Raw genomic sequence first — 14,014 nt, forward strand, 5'->3', positions numbered from 1 at the left:
TTCATAAATGACTTAATAAATAGTAAGTACTTGAAGTTTAATGGACGTCAAAAAAATAAATTACTTATTTTTGTTTGGGTTTCTTAATTAAATTTCTCCAGAGCCCAAGAGCTCCAAGGCTCAAGGCCCGATGCCCAAGTCTTTGATTAATCTATATATATAAAGCAAAAGGCAGAGAATGGTGAAACATTTAAAATACCAGAAAATGCCCTTGGTTAATGCAAACATTAAGAATTGAAATTATTAATTAAATGAGGATAATATGGTAAATTCACACTTTTTCATATTTAAAAAAATTAAAATTAAAAGAAAAATCAGATAATGGCCTATTTTTATGGAACACAACTACCCATTATCTTTTTTAATTCTAAAATAAATTTTAATTTTTTTAAAAAAAGCCTCTCGCAGGCGCGGAAGCGCTTGCGGAGAGGCTAGTAAATATATAAAGCAAAATGAAGAGAATAGTGAAACATTCAAAATACCAGAAAATGCCCTTGGTTAATCCAAATATTAAGAATTAAAATTATTAATTAAATGAGGATAATATGGTAAATTCACACCTTTTTCATATTTAAAAAAATTAAAATTAAAAGAAAAATCAGATAATGAGTCTATTTTTATGGAACACAACTATCCATTATCTTTTTTAATTCTAGAATAAATTTAATTTATTTTTTTAAAAAGCATCTCGCAGGCGCGGAAGCGCGTGCGGAGAGGCTAGTATAATTATTATTAATGAAAGCTAAATCCAAAGAGGCACGACTATACTCGATTTTTTAAAATTTTAAAAAGAAATAGTATAGCCGCGCGGCTATACGTTTTATAGATATAGTGGGATCTTTTTTTCCCCCATTTTTTGTTTACCAATAAGAGTTGTTTAAAAGCATTATGCATTACTATTAGGCCATTACTTGAGTCTCTATTGTCCCCTTTTGATTTTTTATTTTTCCAAAATTATTACACGTATAAAGATTGTAGCACTTTCACGTTTAATAATGTATTATACACGTACGTATGTATTTTTCAATAATACATCCGTGTTTTGCGAACATCTTAAAGACTCAGTAAAGTTCACTTTTTTTTAAAAAGCAAACATACAATACTCATATTATGCAGGCATGTATGTATTTTTCATGTTTAATACATGTATTTTTTTACAAAAATTTCAATAAGACACACAAAATTCATGTATTATACACATAATTCTCACATATTATTGAATAAAAATAATATATATTAAAAAATGTAAATAATATATATTAAAATATAATATAGTGGCCAAACTTTTAAGTTGTAATGTGCCAAAATTTTGCCAAATAAAACACGTACGTATTTTATTCATATTTTTTCCCATTCCGTATTTTACTAACTATGAATTAATGTGAGAGGCTAAGATTATTTCTTACTTGTTGTAACAAAAATACAAGATTGTGATTTTGTAATCTCTTTGCCAACCAAAACAATAATTTCAAACAAAGATTTTGGCTGCTGGTGTTAGAGCCATCGCACAAGAAGCTTTTAAACAATTAATTTGCAACAATAATAATTCATTTGGTTTCCTTTTTTTTTTTTCCAGAAAAAGAGAAGGAAAAAGGTTTATTCACTAGTTTAATTTTATGATAGTGACGACGATTACTTGCGTCCCAATGCTTGACATGTATTAAAATCAAGTATAGGTGTGCGACTATATTATTTATAGATATTAATTTACTAGTTTCAACATCCAAAGCAGATATCGAAAAGAGAGAAATTTCATAGTAAAGCAATTAAAGAGTTCGATTTTATTTATTTTTTTGTGTGGGAATGTTTGCCTTTGATCGATCTCGTTCTCTCGAGTAATACTAAATTCTGTTACTGCACACATTATTTGTCGTAGAGAATTGCATGCTGAGTTGGAGTGTTCTTGATAATTGCTTCAGTTTTCAAACAACACTTTACATGAAGAATACTGCCAACAAGTGAAATAGATGCAGGGGTTGAGTTTTGCACAGCTGAGAAGATGCAGGGGCTAAGTTTTGCACAATGGAGAAGATGTAGGGGCTGAAGATGAAAAGGCGTGCAAACTTGTGTTATAATATATTTTAATTCTTTTGATTAAAAAAAGGGCTAAAAGAGAGTTAACAGAGTTAAACTCCTGTTAAGTTGTGTGTCGCATGTCACAACATTAAGGAGGAATCAGGGACATATGGGATTTGGTAACAAGAAAATTGGACTTGATTCCGTATGTTAGGTATATTGATTCGATACACAAATTATTATTAATCATTTCAAAGATCTTTGGTTGAAATAGTAACGTTAATAAATATACTGCTGCCCTAATCTTTTATTGGTTTTTTATTATTATCTAAGAATACAATTTTAAGTTGATTTTTGAGTTTCTCATGTCAAAAATTCTCACTTCTTTTAGATATACCTAAATATAACATTTATATGTAATTTTTTTTTTTTTTTGAGAGACTATGCTAGTTTGGCATTGCTGTGTTGTGAAAATAATCACTGTCAGATTTGATGTGAAAGAAATCAGTTGTGAGAGAAAACAATTTGGCATTTGGTAAATTTTTTGTTAAAAATGTTGTTGGTATTGATTCCGGCAGAATCAGAAAATGATTCCCGTATAATCATAAAATCAAGTGCTTCTTCGAAATTGATTCCTGCATAATCAAAAAATGAAAGCACCTCATTAGCTGCTTTTCTTTATAGCTTTCTCTCACAATAATTTTTAACTATAAGTGATTTTCTCATAGTTTACCAAACGAATTGGGCTACCTAAATTTTTTTAAAAATCACTTATCACCCCAAATAAGCAATACCAAACTGGCACATGTGTAAAGATTATTATTCCTTAACATTAAAATGCTTTTTAGATTTTGGTTCCTAAACCATAAATTTATTAAAAAGTTAAATTTACATATCATGAAGTGATATGTTCAAACATCCCACCCCAAAAGAAAAAAATTTCGAAAAAATGAAAGTGGAGTGTTTGGTCATGGAGACTAATATTGCTGCGCATCTGATTATACATATCCAGGATGGGGCTCTCTTTTTAGTACATTATCCAATTAACAAACCACCTCTGCAATTACAAGAGCAATATCTCTCTCTCTGTCTCTCGCTCTTCCTACCATGTCAACAGGAAGAGACCGTCTGCTGAAGAGCGTGAAGAAATTTGCTGATTTTCAATACAAGATCTTCACAGCTCGATATGGCCAACAGCTCATTGACATTTTCGAGTTCCCTATTAAGCTTGTTCTCTCTCCTTTTACTCTTGCCATTGACATTGCTGGCTCTGCTCCACGCGGGTTTGGCGTGCCCGAGTTGGTTTCCAAGCTCTCTTACATGTCAATCTTTGTGAGTTTTTGTAAAACACGAACTTTTATCATGTGGGAATTTATCTGTCTGTTGCAAAGTTTGAGAATTTATTTGCTCTTTTAACTTAATACTGGAAATTTTCATTCCGTGCCATGTGTTACTAGGTCTCTCTAAATGGGTTAGTGGTGTTTTCTGAGTTTTGGGTTAAAGAATGGATTTTGGTATGCAATTCTGAGAAGTTAACTGAAGTTTTGTATGGTTTGTGTCATTTGGTTAATCGGGTCGATGGGTTTTTGTTCATTGGTTATTGGGGTTTGTGTGGATTTTTGTGGCAATGAATGTAGTATAAATTGGTGAATATATAATTATATTGGCCTGCTGAATTATATTTGTAGTTCAGTGAAGTAGGTTATGAGGTGCTACTACTCTTGGGAACTTGCATATTCTAAGTGCTTTATTCTCTTTTGGTTTTATTCATGGGTTGATTTCAGGCAGTTGCTACCCTAGGGACTTATGACATAGCATTAGAGCTGGGAAAGAAGGTGATATGTCAGAGGTATTTTTCATTATCCTTTCAATTTTCAAGGCGGTCCTTATCTTTCATTATGTTCATATGCTCCGTTTGATATTGTAGCATCGAACACTGTAATAGTTTATGGTTTTTCAGTATATACATGTAAATATTCATATATATATATATATATATATATATGCTCTGTAGATTGATCATCTAACAAAACAACATGCTAAACTCTCTAGTAAAAGAAAATTATTATTTGCATAATGTATAAAGATGATGCTGTACTTTCCACTCTATTCATTCAGAAGTAATTTGTACACAAAAATGTATAGCATTTTGTGTAATTTTTCAAAACCCTGGTAGTATTCCTGGTTGATCTCTAAGCTTCCAAACTAAGTTTAAAAGATTCTTAGTTGTGAATGTTTTCCATGGTGAACTTGATGATATTACTAGGTTCATAGTTTATAGGAGTTGGATGATTTCTTAATTGCAGTCTTGAAGTGCAGGAACTGTGGAACCTGCAATGGTTGGCAGGCATTGCGGTGTACCATGTGTAGAGGATCAGGGAGGGTGCACTACCAAGTGAAAAATTACACCTTGAAAAGGTAGACTTCTCTCCAACTAGATTTTAATTCCTAAATATGAAAAACATGGTAACCCTATGAGCTACAATATGCTCTTATTCATTACAAAGTGAAAAGATTTTAAACAAAAAAAGGAGGGAGATTTGCCAAGTATTTAGGGCTTTGATTTTTAAGTATATGCTGTATCTTGAACAGTTTATCACTTATTTTTCTGGGAATTTTGCACTTTTGCATATACAGATGGCTAATAAAATCTGCCTATATGAGAATTCTTCTCGTAATGCACTGTCATAATTGGCATCTTAAAGTTCTCAGCTGTGTATGTAATCCTTTATTGTAATCACTGAAGGGGTTTGATTGATTGGGTATTGTAATATACTGTGGTGTTTGCATTAGTTGGGAGCACATGAGAATATAATATATCAATTTACCCAAAACAACATGTGAAGATAAAACTGATAGTTGTTCATGCAAAAAGTTAAGGATACATGATTCAAATGCTATTCGTATTATAAGAACTTATTGAAGTCTTAACTACCCAAATATATGATCGAAAGAATTCTAAGTTCTGGTATAATGTTTGAATAGCATGTGTAGCAAGTCCCACAAATGGGCAAGAATGTCTCCTGCCAAAATGAACTTTGATAAGAAAATATGACTCCACCATCAAGAGCTTCTTATGGGCCTCATAGTATATTCCTTCAAACCAAACTATGGCTTTTATTCTACAAAATGGGAGTCCACTTGATTGCTGGAAGTTATTAGATTTCTCGAATTTATTGAAAAGGACTCTTTTGTTTGACTATAAGTGGAGGTTACTAGCATTTTAGAAAGAAACGTGTTGCAATGTGGTTTCTGAAACTAAATATAGCTTTTCTGCACTGTTTCTCCCTGTTACTACAGTTTCAGACATTTATGGTGCTGTATGTTTTGTTATGTTATGGCTATTAATATTATCATCATCAGCCTCACCAATGCAATGAATCCTTTATCCAACGATACCAATATGATATTTTTTCATGTTTATTTTTCATATGAATCCTCATCAGTGGAGAGAAGGCAACAGCTGAATGTGTTGCAGATGCCATTGCTGATAATCGAGCTGAGTTGGTTCACCTTCCATCCTCCATAAATCTTCATGCGCCATTACCATCTAAAGACTGCCCGACCTGTGATGGCACGGTAAACCTTTTGGTCCGAAGTACAGTTGACTTAGTTACATGCATTTTCCCACTATTTCAAACTCAAAATCAGTAATTTTATCCCAACTATGATACCATCTCACAAACTGAAGATCTGCACTCATAAATGTCCTCCTATGTTAAGAGTGGTATGAGAGGGAGAGAGAGAGAGAGAGAGAGAGAGAGAGAGAGAGAGAGAGAGAGAGAGAGCCACTACGAGACTTTTCTCTCTTCTTCTGTTGTAATTGTGGAACACCCTTAACCATGCAACTCTTCTTATGCGATTCAGAAGTTGGGAACCCAACCTAAAAGTTACCGATGTCTTTATAAAAATAAAATAAAAGTGACAGTAGCATATGCTTATTTCTGCAAATTTCCCTACTTCCCTCCAGTCATGTTCTGCATTTTTTCAGCATCATACTTGACATGATAGTTTATTGTATTGCAGGGTGTGGTGGGCTGTCATGAATGCAAGGACAAATTACAAGTCAGAATCTCTGCAGATGATGTGAGCCATTTTGGGATTTTTCTAGTGCTTGAAAATTATGTTGCTTTGATATTGCATTAATCTGAAATTCTGAATACTCCAACTTGATCTTCACTTTTGGTGAGATGCATGATTCAACAATAGGATGTGAATTCATCTCTTGTTTCCCAAGTCTAGAACTCAGCTATTGATTGTTTCCAATTACTTTCACAGTTCTCTGTACATTAAATGATTTACTGTTAGAATATTTGGAGTTCGATTTAATATGTTACATAAGGGAAGCGTGTTATTTCGAGCAAACTTGTGTTAAACATTTAAAGGGAAAATTTATACGACAGCTGATACTTGAGTCCATATCCATTTAACTGGTTATGGATGGAAAACATGCTATATTTATGAAATACGTATATACTGTTTTTGGCAGCTGATTATGTCAAAACGCTACTAGCTATGTTCCTTTTGTCAACAAAGATGAGTAATCAACAGGAGGGCGGCCCTTCACACCTTTAATCTGTCATTTATTACTCATACTATACCCATGTGTTGAAAACAACTTCTATCCATATATTGAGTTTGATTCTGACTTGGTTGAACAAATTTCTCCCAAGTTGGATCATTATCATGTATAGTTGTAAACTGGACTGCCTTCAAAGTTTATGATTATTGATATTAGTTAGAACTGTGGACATAGCATTTAAATTTTTTGAGCGAAATGCTGGATATAAAACTGCCTTTTTAGGTTATCTGCTTCCATTTTTCAAGAGTTTGAACAGTTTCCACTTTTTTTGGGTCTTCCATTATGATCCTGTTTGGTTGAAGGTTGATTGATTCTTTTGCTTTCTTCCCTTTAAATTTAAGGACATATCATCCTCATATGTATTTCAGAGTTTCTATAAAGTATTAATAAATGCTTGTTTGTTTTTACAGTTGAGTTGAAAGAATTTGTGGTATTATATTACCATGTTCTCTTATTTCATCAATTCATTCTTTATAATGCTTCCATCCTTATAAGCTCTTGTCTTTTTATTTTTCCTTGCAGATCATGGAGCCTCCGTGGAAAGCCTACAATGTTTTGAGGAAGATGGACTACCCCTATGAGGCCAGTACCAATTCTTGTCCTGTGCCATCTGAATTTTGTTGTTTGATAAGTATAATTACTAGCGAGAGTATTTTGCCATCTAAAATTACGTTGCCATGAAGCAATTTTCCCCCATCACTCCCCTTGCTCTCTCTGAAAGACCAAGACTTCTTCCTCATGTTCTTAAAAGAAATTGGGCCTTTTCCCTTCTGCAACCCACCACAACCCAACAAAGGGTCCAATGATGAACACAATATGAATTTATCTATTCTCGGCATTGAATTTCTCTCTCCGCATTTTCCTTACTTGTATGTGGCTGCTAAAGGATCTTAGGGATATCTTGATGACTCTGACTACAGTTAATAGAGTGAAACCTTTTTTTAACCATAGGCTCTCTGGCTGCAGTGGTAAACATTGCTTTGACCAGCGTAACTGGGTAAAGATTTAATCTGTTAAAAGAGTCAAATTTGGTGACTGTTGTAGGGTAGCATTGCTAGAAAGGATTCTTTGTGGATGAAGATAGTCAATCTCATATTGGATCTTTGAAGGGGCAAAAAAATGTTAAGAATAATGGTCCCAGTCAAGGCACTATCAAGGACTTAGAGCCATATCATCAAGCATGATAATATAGCTGCTAAAGACGCTTAGAAATATTAAGAAAATAGATATCATCACAAATTGGGGAAATGATTTTAATCAAAGACAGATGTGTTTGTAATCTTCCCGTTAATATTGTTTGTTTTCTTTCTAGACTACAAATTTTGTTTTGAACATGTTTATGTATTTAATTGGTGTTCTTTTATCAATTGGGAAGGGGGGATTCGAACTTGGGAGCTTAATTTGCCTTTTTATGCATAAATATACAAAGAATAGAACTAACGTTAGATATCAGTTTTGATATCTTGTTCTTATCTGAGTTCCTATTAACAATTTTGTTAACTGGTTCAGCATATAGTTCACAGCATGAAAGATCCCAGCATCGCTGCATTTTGGCTGTTTACCTTGCCTCAAGTTGCAGGTGGATTCGACTTTGATGATGATGTCAAGAAGAAAATTTGGTGGCAATACAAGGTTGACAATTCATAAATACTGTATTTCAATTCGGAACACCTTCTCAAATGCAAAACAGAATTCTATTAAAAATAAATAAATACTGTATTTCAGATAGTATACACCACCTTGTTTTTATGTTGTTATCATATTGTGATGGCAATATTTCCATGCTATAATTTGAAGATACTATAACAACATAAGCAAAATGTGAGCTTTACCTTGGTTTGGTGAAAAATATGTATTTTTTTTCTTCTTAAAAAAGAACCTACATATCCTTATTACCTGATCTCAATATCCCATTTCACATTGACATTTATTATATTTTACAATAGTTCATTAAAGGAAGATTGCAATAGTGCCTTACTATAGTTATCTATTCATCTGTTCCCTTGTTTGTTGATTCTTCATGGATTAGGAGTCTATGCGGTATGATCAACTTCGTGATGTGGTGGCCAAGCGGAAACCTGGCTGGGAGAACTTACAGGAAGTAAGAAAATTTGCACATAATAATCAGTTATTATGAAACATTCAGTTAACGAGTTGGTTTTTCTGTATTCTTTATTGTTTGGAAACAAAGACACTGCTCAAGCGCTGAAAATGTTATCATGGTCCAATTGAAAAGTTTGTTGGAAAGAAAACTTCATATCTTAAAGATTTATGAGAAAACAAGTTTCGGTCTCTTCTTTTTATGAACTCCTCTTTCCTTTTCTTCTTTTTTTTTTTTTTAAGAAGATTTTTTCTCTTAATTTAAGCTTCAGCACTTAATTCCATATGAAAATGATTAGTCTCTTGTATATAGGCCTTGATCTCCATAGATCCTGCTCGAGCCAGGGAAGATCCTGTTATTGTAAAAAATATCCCTTACTATAAAGCCAAGAAAGCACTTGAAGCAGAAGTCATGAAACTTGATCCTCCACCAAGGCCACAAAATTGGGGTGTACGTAATCTATCTTCAATCAATAGACTAGTTTTTATTCTTTGTATGTATCAGAGAGAAAGATAAGGAAGATGTTCACTCTTATTTTGGATAATTACGAACTCACTGTAGAGCATTGGCAGGAACTGGACCTTCCATTGAATGCATCTTCTTGGAGCAAGGAGGATCTCAAAAATCCTGAAAAGTTCTATGAAATGACTGTTCTTCTAAATGCTCAAAGAGAAATTGCTGATAAAATTTTGGATTCACAGTGGGAGAATAGATGGCGCCAGCAAAGGGTTAGTACTTATAAGTTTATGTAGCAATGAAAATGAACTTGTTTCCTTTCCCCTTTCTCTTCCTTAATGAACTTAAGAAATCCATAGGAAATGAAGCAAAAAGAATTTATCAATATAGCAATCTGATAGACTAATGCAATTTGGACACCATGAAGATGGTGAGTTAATTGGACAGAGTTCCCCAGAAGAAGGCCAAAATTTTGTATGAGGCATGCAACAACAATATTTTGGTCATACAAGTAACTTATTCCTTATTCCAGCTTGTAGTTCCCAAAAACTGACATGCAAATATCGTTCTTACATTTGGAAACTTACTTCCTTCCCATTTTGTTTTCCCTCAACCCAAAAACTGATGTGTTAACTTGCTCTCCTTCTCAGCAAAGGAATGAACTTGCCATCCCATATACTGCCTATAATTTCCATGGAGATTGACTTTCCAAATTACTATTGCCATCTACTACTGTAGTTATTTTAGCTATGAACATATTTTTATATTTTTATTTGTAAGTGCAATGACATTATATATCCATTTTGATGCTCAGTTGAATGAGATGTTGGAGGAGAAGGTACGTCCATACATGCAGAACATTGACAGTGGGATCCTCTCTCAGCCTATTATATTACCATCACAAGATCAGAATCAGAAGGTTTTACCACTTTTCCCCTTTCACTTTTTTTTATTAACTCTTGTTGAGCATTAATTTATCCCGAATCTAATTTTCTAATCATGGTTATTTGATGAATCCTATTACTTGACCAAAAAAGGAAAAATAATCCTCGTCCTATACCCTTTCAAAAAATATTTACGTTTTTCCTATTTGTCATTTCTCATAGTGCTCAACTTCTTGCTATTGCAGTATTTGCTCATCACTGTTAAGATATTTGGTCTATGTATATAAGGCTGCCTTCTCTTGTACTTGTGTCTTAAATTTCCCATCTCACTCCACTTACCCTAAAATCCGACTCTGAAAATATACATCAACTTGGACTTTGAATTTTAATAAAAGAGTTACATTTGACTACACATGTAGTATTAAAATTGTAAACTACGTTTTAGAAAGTCCTGTACGTCCAATATTCGTGTTATTCGGACAGCGGTTTCAGTGGATTCCAAAGCTTGATTTAGGCTTCTCTTTATGGTTGAGTGTCCAGTCGAGAGCTCCAAATTGACAGTTTGTTTAAATACTGGTGATCAGCCCTTTTGCCTCGATTAATTACTCTAGTGGTACTCTTTACAATTTGTATTGTACTGTATAATGAAAGTTCTAAGATATTGTTTGAACCCTACTTTTGGTTTCTATACAAATTCAAGAAAGTGCTTTCTACCAAAAAGCTTTTTTAAACACCTTAGTTCATGGTTGCTGAACCTTAGGACCACATTTTTCACTTTCAACACATTGTGGGTGTTGTGAAAATTATCATGCTGTTTTAGCCCCTCATATGTGAAATCCTCATATGTGAAATCTTGTTTCTTAACAATTGAGGTTTCACCTAATATCATACAATGCTGTAACTCTTTTGTGTTTGACGCCTATAATTGTTGCAGAAGACCCGACAACGGAGATGGTGGTTCTTTTGATGATAGTTTCAACAATTTTTGTACCCAGAAAGCACTGTGGACTGCCTCGAGCTCTTTTCATTATGTATGATTTTTTGGCTACACTGCATCGTTCCACCCGGTGTGTATTGCTTATTTTAGTAATTAATTTCCCTTATAACTCTCAGCTTATCTTCTTCCATTTTTGAGACTATTTGGGACAATAGTGATGTAAATGAGGAGCAACAAGCTTTTGATGTCAAATTGACAATGCATTCCGAAATTTGTAGAGGAGTTGAAATCCAAATAGAATTCCAACCATTAAAAAAAGATTCCTCTAGAAAGAAAATGGAAGGATCAGATGGTAGGCAATGATGGGACCAAGGAAGCACATATGCAATAGCTTGAGGCTTAGCAATTAGATGGATTTTCATATAAAAAGAAAAGGAAAAAAAGCAAACACAATTACATGGACGAGCTAGGCTTCACATATGTAAACAGAACCTAAAGGACCACTTACAAGAGACTGTGTAGGCACGGCAAGATAAGGTAGAGTCAAGATCAGAGTCGGTGCGTCCACATGTACTGTGTGTGTGTGTTAGGCTTGTTTACTTTTCGTAGTTTCTTTTAGGCCAAGGCTTTCATTTCAAATTTCTCTTAAAACCTCATCACTTGATAGATATTATGTTCCGTGTTCAATCCGAGTTGCCTTAAGGTATAAGCTAATGAAACACATCAAGTTGCTAACATCATTAGGTCAAGGTGTTCATAATATGTCGACCACAAGACTTGCTTGGAGCCAAACTTTGATTTGACAATAGAATCGATCATGCAGGTAACAAAAGAAAGAAAACCAAATTGGCTATATTCTTTAGTGTTCTAAGATTTAGGTTTATATGTGGCAATGAGTTACCTAGCTCGAAACAAAGAAGTGGGAATTTGTGGATCGAACCCAAGACCTCTTTCAAAGCTTAAGCTGTTATGAATGTGCGAACAATGTATATCAAAATGGGATTTTGTAAATTGATTGTTAATATAAAATTATCTGACTCAACATTGCCATTTTCATTGGTATTGGTTAGGATGAAAGTTGTGGCTCGCATACTTAATTAGGAGAAAAACTTACCTATATCGGGAAATTTGAAATTTGTAGAACGTCCGTCCCTTTGAATGTTAATTTGTGGCTACAAAGATGATTGCTGCTTGCCCTTAATATTTGCCTAATCACAGCATATTTTCTTTGACTAGACATATATATTAGTCAACTTAAGAACTCGTGTTACACCATTCAACAAAGAGACAAATTCAAGTACTTAATTTTTATATAATTATTTGAAGCTTTAATTAATATTGTTGAAGTGCAGCGTTTCCTATCACTCATTTGATCACTTTGTCTGAGCCTCCCAAGTGTCGTGCATTGACAAAGATGTCATTGGTTGCCACCTCTGCATATAGACTATGGACATATTGCCTACCTCTTTGGTCTCTTGGAAAAAAGCATTTTATAAAACACGTACCACATATCTTCTTAGTTCTTGCCGACACATTGCAAAAGCCGATGGATCACGCTTTGATCTCACTATCACAAATTTTGTCACTATTTCCATGAAAATGAAAGCCTTGCTAGTTATGATAATGCATGTTTTTTCTGGCAAAAAGATAATCTAGAATATTTATATCTCTAAATTATATATTTAAAAAAGACGTTATTTGATGCAGACACGAGTTTGGTTACAGTAGATGTGCTTCCCATTCTGCACCCGAGTTCGAATTCCCCTCTAATTTATAACATTAACATAACGTAAATTTGCAACAATTCACTAGTGCCTTGTCAAGCTTCAATTTTGGGGAAGATAACGATAATACGAGAAGGATATGTATATGGCATGCCAATTTTGAGTGAAGAGCTGAGCGAAGCTTCCAGTCAACGTTTGAGGTTCTGGAGTCTCAAGACATCCACAGCCAGTCACGTGGCCAATAAGAAAAGTCCCCCTGGCTATAGAATAGAGAAGTCCCTGGGTCTATTTCGCTCGTCGGAGGAGGTGTCTTGCAATTAAACCCACCCATCTGATTGGAATTGAAAGATATTGTGTGTAATTGCATTCATTGCCCCAAAGTCTTTTCTCCATCTGCCTCCTTAGTCAAACTTGAACACATAAATGCAAATATATAAAGATTTGTTTTATTTTTATTACCCAAAGTTAGGAAGGGGTTGGAGGTTTTCTCATACGCATACTCGAACTTGAGACAACTGATTTGCAAGTTAAGATCCGTTTTAACTAGACCTCGTTAACTTGGAAATTTGTTTCTTTCACATATGCAAATTACAATGAAGAAATTATATTAATTACGTGCATTGCGTGAGGAGCATATACCTAATAATAATTACATTAGCAACAAAAAAAAACTTAATTTGTCCAAATTGTTACAGTATCAAAAATAAATTTATTAGGGCCATAGATACAATTTGGATAAACAATAACTAATGGGATAAGAGAATATCCCATGTTGGCTAAGTTGGCTACAATAGATGTGCTCCCCACTCTGCATCCGGTTTCGAATCCCCATTAGTTTACTTTAAATTAAAGTAGAATATCGTTTGTGTAAAGTAATAATAATAATAAGATAAGACTAAAAATAGTAAAACTCTTTTTAATTCCCAAATTTACAATTTTAATTCACACAATTTAACCCTCCCAATAGCGAGAAGACTATATAATGCACATTCATTTCAACCTTTACTAGGTTAACGGGCCGATGGCCCACTCCAACAACACCGATACTTACCCCACTTTACCACTTGCACAATCCTCAAGTGTGGGGTTTTATCACAAAAGGCCTCGGTATTAGTTAGAGATGAGTATTTCTATTTAAACTACTTTCTCTTTGGCCCTCTAGCCAATATGAGACAACAATGAGTTCCAACAATTTTCACCCCAACCCTTTATTTTATCACCACCAAGAGTTACCACCCCATGAAAAAAATATAAAACTAGCTATTTTTAACTGGTCATGTGAATTCTACCGTGGCCATTGAAGTATATAGGAGG

General features: G+C 33.9%; 1 protein-coding gene across 2 annotated transcripts; it reads left to right on the forward strand.

The window, feature by feature from the left end:
• Positions 1 to 3,047: 3,047 nt before the first annotated feature.
• EMB2737 (embryo defective 2737) lies at positions 3,048 to 11,151 on the forward strand. 2 transcript variants are annotated; one of them, XM_088252600.1, is made up of 12 exons: positions 3,048 to 3,348; positions 3,801 to 3,865; positions 4,336 to 4,434; positions 5,463 to 5,595; positions 6,043 to 6,102; positions 7,121 to 7,180; positions 8,108 to 8,230; positions 8,628 to 8,699; positions 9,012 to 9,149; positions 9,272 to 9,427; positions 9,970 to 10,074; positions 10,977 to 11,151. In XM_088252600.1, exons 1-12 carry the CDS (start codon positions 3,124 to 3,126, stop codon positions 11,004 to 11,006), a joined length of 1,266 nt encoding a protein of 421 aa, XP_088108726.1. In that variant the 5' UTR covers positions 3,048 to 3,123; the 3' UTR covers positions 11,007 to 11,151. The 2 variants fall into 2 exon arrangements, with proteins under 2 accessions (XP_088108726.1, XP_088108724.1); XM_088252598.1 differs by having other exon boundaries at positions 3,049 to 3,348; positions 10,974 to 11,151.
• The last annotated feature ends 2,863 nt before the right edge of the window (positions 11,152 to 14,014 follow it).

This window comes from Prunus avium, chromosome 4, assembly GCF_965620075.1.
Source record: "Prunus avium chromosome 4, drPruAviu1.hap1.1, whole genome shotgun sequence".
NCBI classification, from domain to species: Eukaryota; Viridiplantae; Streptophyta; class Magnoliopsida; order Rosales; family Rosaceae; genus Prunus; species Prunus avium.

Bases quoted from the DNA above. Each gene is read 5' to 3' on its own strand.
- EMB2737 (XM_088252598.1), top strand. From the start codon at position 3,124: ATGTCAACAGGAAGAGACCGTCTGCTGAAGAGCGTGAAGAAATTTGCT. The intron at 6,103-7,120 runs GTGAGCCATTTT...TTTTCCTTGCAG, and splicing joins TCAGAATCTCTGCAGATGAT to ATCATGGAGCCTCCGTGGAA. The intron at 10,075-10,973 runs GTTTTACCACTT...TAATTGTTGCAG, and splicing joins CACAAGATCAGAATCAGAAG to AAGACCCGACAACGGAGATG.